Source organism: Poecilia latipinna, unplaced genomic scaffold, assembly GCF_001443285.1.
Source record: "Poecilia latipinna isolate Pla-1442-1.1 unplaced genomic scaffold, P_latipinna-1.0 Scaffold504, whole genome shotgun sequence".
Classification (NCBI taxonomy): Eukaryota; Metazoa; Chordata; class Actinopteri; order Cyprinodontiformes; family Poeciliidae; genus Poecilia; species Poecilia latipinna.
The window spans coordinates 198,273-208,749 of record NW_015113120.1 but is presented as its reverse complement, the minus strand read 5'-3'; the positions used below and the strand labels follow the sequence as shown (position 1 = coordinate 208,749).

The 10,477-nt window shown below is 37.7% G+C and overlaps 2 protein-coding genes and 1 long non-coding RNA gene across 4 annotated transcripts in view; 1 reads left to right on the top strand and 2 right to left on the bottom strand.

The window, feature by feature from the left end:
* Positions 1-248, bottom strand: part of LOC106952278 (histo-blood group ABO system transferase 1-like) — a 12,033-nt gene extending 11,785 nt beyond the window's left edge. The window contains exon 1 of the mRNA XM_015040293.1: positions 200-248. Within this exon, the coding sequence (XP_014895779.1) occupies positions 200-248 (49 nt within the window). The remainder of the gene's footprint in view (positions 1-199) is intronic.
* A 1,170-nt stretch (positions 249-1,418) lies between these two features.
* On the top strand, positions 1,419-2,540 carry LOC106952297 (uncharacterized). 2 transcript variants are annotated; one of them, XR_001425952.1, is made up of 6 exons: positions 1,419-1,551; positions 1,639-1,685; positions 1,936-1,961; positions 2,047-2,076; positions 2,201-2,212; positions 2,316-2,540. It is a non-coding gene; the product is annotated as an uncharacterized LOC106952297 (long non-coding RNA). The 2 variants fall into 2 exon arrangements; XR_001425953.1 differs by lacking the exon at positions 2,201-2,212 and having other exon boundaries at positions 1,436-1,551.
* Positions 2,541-5,860: 3,320 nt separating this feature from the next.
* Positions 5,861-10,477, bottom strand: part of mthfd1b (methylenetetrahydrofolate dehydrogenase (NADP+ dependent) 1b) — a 13,443-nt gene continuing 8,826 nt past the window's right edge. The window contains exons 13-28 of the mRNA XM_015040320.1: positions 10,317-10,363; positions 10,127-10,234; positions 9,961-10,035; positions 9,765-9,867; positions 9,581-9,657; positions 9,328-9,468; positions 9,159-9,227; positions 8,966-9,077; positions 8,492-8,631; positions 8,341-8,382; positions 7,926-8,026; positions 7,663-7,840; positions 7,474-7,581; positions 7,212-7,364; positions 6,638-6,756; positions 5,861-6,500 (exon numbers count right to left, since the gene is read on the bottom strand). Of these exons, the coding sequence (XP_014895806.1) occupies positions 6,667-6,756; positions 7,212-7,364; positions 7,474-7,581; positions 7,663-7,840; positions 7,926-8,026; positions 8,341-8,382; positions 8,492-8,631; positions 8,966-9,077; positions 9,159-9,227; positions 9,328-9,468; positions 9,581-9,657; positions 9,765-9,867; positions 9,961-10,035; positions 10,127-10,234; positions 10,317-10,363 (1,544 nt within the window). The 3' untranslated portion in view covers positions 5,861-6,500; positions 6,638-6,666. The remainder of the gene's footprint in view (positions 6,501-6,637; positions 6,757-7,211; positions 7,365-7,473; positions 7,582-7,662; positions 7,841-7,925; positions 8,027-8,340; positions 8,383-8,491; positions 8,632-8,965; positions 9,078-9,158; positions 9,228-9,327; positions 9,469-9,580; positions 9,658-9,764; positions 9,868-9,960; positions 10,036-10,126; positions 10,235-10,316; positions 10,364-10,477) is intronic.

Below are 10,477 nucleotides of genomic sequence, written 5' to 3'. Positions count from 1 at the left end.
CACATCAGGCTCCTCAAAGAACCGGTTTCTGGTATCGCAGTTAGCTGCCTAGCCCATAACTGTTACACCAGGATAAAAAGATGGAGACAATTTTTCAAAATTCCAAAGTTTCTGTATAGTTAGCTGACATTTGGCATAATCCCCTTCAGTTCATCGGCTTTGTTGTCCCCAGACCACTTTGTAACCAATTTGGCTGTACGATTGAGTTCATTGTGCATTTGCAAGACCCTTTTGGACTCAAGCCCCATGTTCCAGGTTAATGTTTTCAAAGGTTGCTTTCATATATTTTTCTTTCCTCATTATGCCATATTTTGTAAAGTGCACCAGTCCCTTCTGCAGAAAAATATCCACAAAATATGGCACTGCCATCCCTGTGTTCTCAAATCAAAGGTGTGCCCAGAAATTTAGATTTTTTTTTCACTGACTGAATACAGTAGATAATTTATATTGCTTCTAGAGTAATTGCATCTTTCTTGCTGAGTGGCTTTTCAGCCTATGTTGACACAGGACTCATTTCTTTGTGGATAAAGACAAACTCTCACCAGTTTAAGTAAGGCACCTGGTCTTTTGATTTAAATTTTGGGTTTATACACACATTTTGAACAAAAGCACATTCTTCCTTACATGTCGGGCGGGCCAACAGAGGCTTTTGATTCAAGCAAAAAGGTTCATCACCCAGAGCAACATTGCAACTGGGAGAGGCACACGTGTTCAAAAGCAAAACAAAGGTTTTCTATCAGTTACATTCTGAACATGTTGTCCATTGTTAATGTGAAGTGGATCCCTGCCTATGGTGAACACAGTATGAATTGTACAAAACAAGATATGAATGGAGATCACCAACTAACTTAATATTTAATGACTTCTATGTATTTGGGAATGTATGAAGAGCTATTTACTCTGAGTTGCATTTGATTATGTTGAGTGTGAAATTTTGAATGGTGAAAATGTCAGGTTTGACAGGAAAAGTCATGTTTAGGTTTGACTGGTCAAACCTAAACAGCATGAATGGACACTGAAAATATATTCCCTAGAACACCGTTTGAAGAAATTCACAAATTGACTTTCTATATTCAGTTTGTGAAAATCAAATCTTTTGGGATGTTTAATTTTAAAGTTCACCATTCACCTTCGGTCTGGGCAATCACTCATCTGCAATTAATTATGAAAGAAAATGCATCATATTACGGAGTAGCTGATGACACAAACCGTCATCGTTTTGCAGGTGTGGCTCTTTTTACAATAGTTCAGGTTGTTTGGTTTGGACAAATCTGAAAACACAGCAAATACAAGGACTTGCCCAGCCCTCGGGTGTTTTAGAAAGGCTCTAAATTGTACATTTGGGCTGTCATTAACCCTGGCAAAAGACAGTGTTTGTTTTTGTCAGGCAGCACTCAAATCTTACCTGTTCTGCAACGATCCAAGAGAAGTATATGGGCATAAGGGGGCAGGACTCCAAAAACACACCCACTTTTATCAGCTCAAAAACCACCAGATAAATATAGGTGCAACACTGACTTTAGGCGCATATTCACTTCACCTTGAGCTCAGGTATGTACCGGATGATTATTAGACCTTGACTGCAAGGAGTTTGAATGTTTACATTTTTGCAGTTGTCTTTTCTCCTTTGCTGAATAGGAAGACACTTGTGTTCTACTTTCATCATCAAGCCAAAATGAGCGATCGTAAGTCTCTTTGAAATATTAAGTTCACAAGTTAGCTAATCCTCACAGTCCTCCTTTTTCTTTTTTATCTGTTTTTACCCATATGAAGCAAGAGATCAAAGATGTGTAATGCGATGCTGCAAGCAGTGATTTCTATTTACATAATAAAACTGCTGTTTGTATTGTAGGATGATGTGCTGAGTTTTACTGCTAATTCATGTTAAAATACTAATTTATCGCCTTTTTTTTTGCCTTCAATATATTACCACAGCAGAACAACAAAAAAAGCCAGAACAGGTAAGTTAGTTTTACTTTCATCAGTCACTATAAACAAAATATGTGTTTGTATTTACTTATTTATTTATTTTTGTCACTGGCACAGGAGGAGGAATCAGGATCAGGATCTGAAGGAGTAAGATTACTTTTCCAGATCGGTGCTAAATGTTTATGAAGTTTTATTTAATTGAATAATGATAATGTCGTTATACTCATGTGTGTGTGTGTGTGTGTGTGTGTGTGTATTGTGTCTTTCACAGGAGGAAGGAAAGGTACAACCTTAACTTCTTGGGATTTAAGTGACACCAGTTTTATTTTTTTGTTCTATTTGTAAATTTGTTGCATTTTTATGGCTGCTTAAAGGGCAAAGGGAAGAAAAAAGGAAAGGGAAAAGGTCACGGACATGGTCATGGAAAAGACGGACACGGTCATGGACATGGAGGAGAAGGACATGGACACGGACATGGAGGTGGAAGAGGTGGCAAGTGAAAGAGACCACTGAGGCGACCCTAAATAAAATGATAAAAAGTCATTATTTTGTCAAAAAGATTAATGTATGATTGTATTGCATTCCTCATTAAATAATCTACAAAATAAGAAGTACGGCTCTTTAATTCCCTTCCAAACGGATCCCTTTTTCTTGAATGAACATTAATGTCAAAGTACAATAGAATAAGACAAGTCATTATAAAACTGCATAAAACCAGTGAGAAAGAAACTAAAATAAAACTTACTTACGAAAAATCTTTTCTAGCCAAAAGCTGCATGATAATGGTAATGATTATAATAACCGAACCTATAACGAGGGAACTGATTAGTTTTCATCTTGCACAGGGTTGCAAGGCAGACAAATCTGCTTCCTGAACTTAACTCAAAAGTGTGGTTTTGACTGCAGCAAAAATATTCATAATATTTTTTTAAAAAGTTGTCATGCAAGTCCTGATAAACTTCAATCCATTTACCAGGACTGTTCAGACACATTAAATAAATTAGAATATGCCTCCTAGTTGGTCAGATTAGAAACACTTTTTGAAATAAAGCAGGTAGCTTTCATTAAACCCACATCTCTACTTTTTTAAATTATTGGTCTGATGCAATATTGTAATCCCAACTATCATGTTTTTGTTAACTGCAAGTGGATAATCATCAATTAACAACAATAAAAGCAAAAACTCAAACTAGTTTTTAAAGAAATTCATACAAAATCATGTTTGCAGTTTGCCACAATCTATGAAAAACAAGGTAAGCATGCAAAAGATGGTTGTCTGAACAGATGAGATCAAAACTGGATTCGTTTAGCGAGCTTGCAAAAAACAATTTTGGGTTTAAAGCAATGCACTTTAAACGCATCATCCAAATATGAAACCTGGAGGTGGAAGCATCCTGCTGTGGAGATTCTGTTCTTCAGCAAGACAAGTTCTGGCTGCAAAAGACTTGTGGATGTTCACCTTAGAGCAATTCAAAGAGAGTAAACCTACACCCACAGCTACAACATATTCATGAGTTGAAGTTTTTTTGTTTTATTTTTTCTCTAAATTCAAATGAGAATTTGTAGCAAACTCTTTACATGGCACTCAAAATCAGAACCACAGTCAAACCTGTTTTCTAATGTTGTGGCTCCTTTTTAGAGCATCATCCTTCTATTATTATTCAACCTGAAGTTGAACAATAATAATGATGTCAGCAGTGGAATCAAGTTTGTGCATGTGTGAAAAAATAAGATAACCGTTGGTTCCTAATTATCTTCGTTTGACTGAGTTTATAGAATCACAATGCCTTTGCAATTTTGAACAAGTTGAAGAGCTACATGTGAGGTTTTTCTTTCTTTCTTTAGTTTTTTTTTGTTAACTCACGTGTAGCTCTGCAAAGAAAGGGTGCAGAGTATTGGGTGTGTCAGGAATGAGCTCCCATCAGCGATCAGTTAGATTTACCTGTATGTTCATAAGCTACATCACCCGATTTTCATCTTTCAGATCTACGTTTGTTTCGTATGAACTCCTAAAGGCAGTGTATCCAAAGTTGTGTTCCAGCAGTGAATGGTAATGTTTGTAAAACACTCATAAAAAGTCATATTTTCTCTCTTTTTTTAATTGGATTGTACTATATGATCTTGGTTTACTTTTCCTTTTTAGCTACATATTCCCAACTCGTTTGCTGTCTTTATTTGAATTATTAATGTTAATGTTTTTATGAGCTTTTTACGTTTAAGCTTGCACAAGACCGAGTTGATGTTATTCTTTTTTTTTGTAATGCCAAACCAGTCTGATGTAACAAAATGAACTTTTTAAAGAAACAATAAAATAAACGTTTAATAGTGCACCATGTAGTCTTCAAATTAGATTTAATGAGAAGTGGAAGACCTTTTACACTTTCACAGTCACGTGCTCAGTTTTTTGCTAAACATACTTTAAAGTTAATGAAAGCAATGTGCCCAGCTGCAAAAGCTCAAATCATGAATACCTCTCCACTGCATTGTAGATTGGTCAACTTGTTGAGGAAACATTTAATTTTCCATTAATCTTCTTCCAGTAATTTTGTTTTGAGAACATGGAATTTTCCTTCTTTCTAATAAGCATCATTAAAAGTTCAGCATCAACTATAAACCTACGTTTTTTAACTTTTAGATTACCTGCCAAGCTGCTCTGCATTCGTAAAGGTCATAGGACATATTTTCTGGAGTTGATCCAGACAATATGTCTGTCAGGTTTTGCAATAATTAAATTTAACATGTGTCCAGAACAACAGAAACACCCACTTATAAATATAGAAATGACACTGACTTTAAGCACAAGTTGTTTCACTTCTAACTCAGGTTTGTTTCAGCCAATCTTTAAAAATGTACTTTAATTCGCTGAATTTGTTCATTCTTCTATTTTGCACAGGAATTATTTTAGCTTCCCTGAAGAAGACACGAGTGATAATGTGAATTCAGTTTTGTATTTAAGGGGAATGAGAAAATAACTTGTCTTACTGTTTTTGTGTAAACATGACAGTTGCTTTAAATGAGAAACGATACGGCCATAAATGTTGGAAATGCTTGAGGGAGAAATGTTGTTCAGATATCTGTGCAACAGCTGCATTTTATTTTTGCAGTATATTATATATTGCTGACCATCATATCCTTTTAAAAGCAGCAAATTTTATTTAATAGACTAGTGAATTTAATTATTGCACCTTTGATATGTCTTGTTTTAAAAAAAAAATAACTTTGTCTTTTTGTGATCTAGAGGAAGTGAGTCATTTTTCTTTTTTCTATCATCATTGAGTTGAATACTGAAAGGAAACATGGCAGCAGTGAATGAAAATACCAATGAATCAATGTCATGTGATATCAGTCTGTTATTATATATTGTTATAAATATATAATAAAATTGTCACTAAAAAAGTATTGCGTTTGTTACTATTATCAGAGGGTTTGGTAAATGCATTCACAGCTTAATAAAGACTTTAAAACAATAGTATCAAATACAAACTGTTAGTCAGCTTAGTGAAAAAGTTTACACCCAACAAAAAGTCTGGGTATATCTCACATATACTCCCAACAAAAAGGTCTCAGTATTTTGTCTTTAGTTACAAACTGTCCTGCATGTTTTACGTTTCCCATTCAAGTTAATTCAAATAACAGCATTACCTCCAATTACTGCACAAGCCTGTTAATCACCCATTCACTTTAGCAAGGGCGGCTAAATGCAAACAAATGCAACATTTTTCAGTGACGAGGCTGAAAAATGCACAACGTTGTTAGTCCAGCACATAAATGTGAATAAAAATTCAAGAGGCATAAATACTTTTACAAGAAACTTTTAAAGGAATAAGTGGTTTTCATGTTAGTGTAGCGACGAGGCAAACAACTCTGCTTGTAAAGGTATCTAAACTCTAATAGTTGGTTCATGTTGAAGAAAAACAAAAGTAAACTCAGATGAGGATTCCAAATAAAGCCACTTTATTTTGTCCTTTTTTGGTAGATTAAAAAAAACCAGGATTTAACACATAATGAAGCTAAATTTCACATTTCCATACATGAAAAAATTTACTTAATATACTGGGAAGTCAAAACTGAATTGAAAAACAATTTGCTCAGATCAACAAATTTACTAGACAAAGTCTTTAAAGACAGCATTACATTTACATTTAGGATTTAAATGGTAAGTACAGTATTTTTTTAAGAGGCAATTACTCTTTAAGAAAAAGAAAATAGAGAACTAGCCTTCAATGTAGTGTTAACAAATATAAACTGAGAGCTAATGTAAGGCTTAAACGGTTGTGTTTGTTGATTTAGGAGTTCTAAGATAGGAAATGCGTTAGATTAGTCAAAAATAATCTAATGAAAAATGTCAATATGATAGTTTGTTCCAGCAAAAAGGCCCTTCACAGACCAGGTACAGCATAAAAATCTGTTCTGTAATTATATTCCTGGAATCATCAGCTCCTGGAAGCATCTTTCTAGAAAAAGACACTCAGTCACACACGATAGGATGGAAGCAGCTCGAGGTGCATCGAGTTAGAACTCGTCCAGTGTTTGTTAAGGCCCAGTGGGGTTGATGACTGTTTCTATAGGCTCTAAGAGGGAGAAGGAAGCAGAAAGAGAGATATTTAACCGCTGCCAATGCCTTCCTGTATGACAGGCATGACCTTACTGCATACCTGTCAAATAGGAATGAAGTGCATTCCTATTTCCGGTTTGCATTCTGCATTACCTCAGTCATATAGAGAGGATGGATTTTCTTCAGAAAAGTCCATTGACCTGTTCGGTCTCAGTGTCCAAGTCAATATCATAGAAACAAGGCCGGGTGGGCAGACCGGGTATTGTAGGCATCTGAAGAGAAAATGCATTGTGTCCAAAAAACTTGTAAACAAAATATAAACGTCCTGAAACAGCTTTCAATGTTATTTAAACTCTTAAGACAACATAACGTATGACGGATATCTGCAGAACCAACATTTTAATCTATTTATGTAGCTTGCATTTAAGTTTCCATTCTCTTATAAACATCATGTAAAATCAATCTGAAATTTGCAAAACATGCAAATGGGTTTCCATACTTATTGAGACTTAGAAAATAGTAATAGGAAACTTTAAAGACCTCTATGTTGTTTCTTTCTAGTGTCATATGATCATGATTTTTATCTATAAAATGTCACAAAAATATAGGAAGCAAATTATTGATTTTTTTTAGGATAGGACTACATTTTTCAGGATTGTTTTTGCAAAGTCCACACACAGTTGTACATAAAATAAAAAGGCCTGTTTGATCAGGTTTGTGATCCTACCGTGCCGACCAATGGGAAGAGAAAGCCCGCGCCGACGCTCGCTCGGATGTCTCTAATGGGCAGGACGAAACCTGTCGGCACACCCTTCTTCTCGGCCTCGTGCGAGAGGGACAGGTGTGTCTTAGCCATGCAAATAGGCAGGTTTCCAAAGCCCTGAAGCAAAAGACAAAACAGGATCTTCTCAGTATAGATTTCCCTTTGACGGTGGCTTTTGCTGATTAATTGAAGTGACAAGAAAACTTCTGCCCTGAGGCATGCTGACCTGCTTGGTGTAGAGCTCCACCTTGTGTTGGGCCTCCGGGAGAAGTTCAATATCATCTGCTCCATAGATCTTCTGAGCAATTATTCGAATCTTGTCACTAATTGGGAGCTAAAACATAAACACTGCACAGTTTAAAAACGAGAAAAGCACAAGAATACTAGTGAAGTTTAATGTAGGTTGGAATTATACATCCAAATCATAGAGGAACTTGAAGTCGCTGGGAGCCTCGCTGGCCCTCTGAACTGCCTGTCCCAGGGACACAGCGCCAGCACCACCTTCAGCCCAGTGGGAGCAGCACACGGCATCGAAGGCTCCAGCAGCTTTGGCCATGCTGCAGACCAGGTCGAGCTCAGCCTGAGTGTCCGTCCTGCAAGTAGATGCACACAAACTAAATACAAGCATGAAACATTTTAGTCTGCAGTAATAATGAAACTGCAACATGTTGCGCTCACTTGAAACCATTGACCGCCACCACAACCGGCACGCCAAAGTGTTTTGCGTTTTCTATTTGTTTCCTCATGTTGCTGCAGCCATTCTTCAGAAGTTCAAGGTTCTGCACAGATGCAAACGTTTTTTGTTTTTTTTAAAGTCTACTTAAATTTCCTTCCTGTTCCATTGTTACATGTTAATTTGGAAATTAAAGTTTATTGATCTTTGAGAGGATGTACTTGCCTTACATTAGTTGAAAACGATCTCAAATTGACAATATTATCGTTTATCGTAATAATTTCTGGGACAATTTATCGTCAAGCAAATGTTATTGTGACAGGCCTACGTGTGACCAAGTATGAGTGAAAGAATATGCACAGACTGCACAGAGTGGACTGACACTTGAATGTTTTGCTGTTTGCTGCTTCTCAGCCTTACCTCCTCCACGTATTCCTTTGGCAGTGGCATCCCAGCTGTAACCTGTGTTAAACATTTTAGAGTGTTTTTTTTTTTTTTTTCTTATACCCAAAAGGTGAAATATGAACAGAATGAAGATAGCAACTCCTAAATCACAAAACAAGTGACTCACTATTGGTCCTCCTCCGTGCATTTTGAGGGCTCGGACCGTGGCCACCAGGACTACCACATGGGGCCTCAGGCCCGAGTAGCGGCACTTGATGTTAAAGAACTTCTCCATGCCGATATCAGCACCAAAACCAGCCTCTGTCACTGTTTGATGGAGGTTGTGAGGCAAAGATTAAGAGCAGTATTGCAGCTTTGAGTGGTGCAGTGTAATAATGTGAAAACAGAACAATAATCTAAAACAACCGGGGTTAATCTCTTATATAGATCTTGGATCTTTTCAGTCCATTTTTAAATGATGAATGCACAATTCACATTCATGCATGTGTGGGTTCAGAAAGAAACCACAAATGCATGAGGAGAGCATGCAAACTCCATGCAGAAAGACCCCAGATTGGGATTCTAACACAAGACCTTCTTGCTGCAAGGCATCGTTGCCATCAACTTCACCACGGTGCCACCCAAGATTAATTCATCTTACCAACAAAGCCCTCAGGTCCAACCAGCTTCAGAGCGATTTTATCAGCCAGGATGGATGAGTTTCCATGGGCGATGTTGGCAAACGGGCCAGCATGCACAAAAACAGGCGTTCCCTGCAGATTCAGAGAACCCATTTGCAGCTCTAACACAGATAAGCATTGCAAGGATTAAGTTGTAGTTAAACATTGACAGACCTCCAGCGTCTGCATCAGGTTTGGCTTGATGGCATCTTTCATCAGCACAGCGAGAGCTCCACTGACACCCTGCAGAACAAAACAGAGCTCCATTAATAAAAAACAAATAAATAATTTCCTTCCACAGTTCTCATAACGAGAAGCCGCACCATAATGAAGAAACACTGACCAGATCCTCGGTGGTGACAGGATCTCCGCTGCGGCTGGTGGCTACGACCATCTTGGCCAGGCGCTGTCGCATGTCCTCCAGGCTGCTGGTGAGGGCGAGGACCGCCATGATCTCACTCGCAACTGTGATGTCAAACTGAGCCTGCACCACACATTGTGATTAAAAACAGCTGTTGACTTTTTTTTTATATAAATAGCTATGCCTTTTTCAGTTTTTTATTGGATGCCATTATCAAAACATATCAGAATCCCACCTCTCTTGTGTAACCCTTTTCGGTTGGCGACTGGCCGATGGTGATCTTCCTCAGGAATCGATCATTTGTGTCCAACACTTCAGAGAAATAAATATCCAGAGGAGATTTAAACATGAGGTTTGATACAGAAAAAAAACCCTGAAATCTTGGGGATGGGTGGAAGATTGATGAAGACATTTCAGACCTCTTTGCCAGGTTACAGAGCTTGGGTCAATATCCAAGCGTGCAAAGCGAGTGATCTCTTCATCAGTGAGAGTTGAAGGATCAGTCTTCTCTATACCCAATTTCTACACAAACAATGACAAGTTAAGAGTCAGAATTGCTTCATGTACAAGAAAAACTCTAGTAAAAGTTGAGGGGTATGTAATGTAATCCCTTACTTTCAGTCTGTTGATCTGGACTGGGGAGAACGTCCTCTGCCCTCCACTGAGTGGGACCAAGCGATTATACAGAGCCTGAGTGAGAGTAAAGGGGAAAAGGAGACATCTTGTTATTAATTGATGCTTGTTATGATTTTACCCCTCATTTACAGAAGTGAAAACCCACCTTGTCAGACTGCGTTGCCTCATGAAACATGCGAGCGTCGACTGCGGCGGCTACCAAGTTGTTGGCAGCTGTGATGGCATGGATGTCCCCAGTGAGATGGAGGTTAAACTATGGATAAAATAAAACATCATCAACTAAACACACATTTTTTTCTACCACCTCAATAATGTTTCAAAACGGTATAAAGTACCTCTTCCATTGGAATGACTTGAGAATATCCACCGCCTGCAGCGCCACCTGTTGAGAAGAAAGACTATTACAAATACAAGCTGGACAGCAAAAGGGACAATTCTTTTGAATCGTCCTTTGTCGTCTTTGATTGTCTGGAGGTCAAGATGGTTAAAGAAGGGT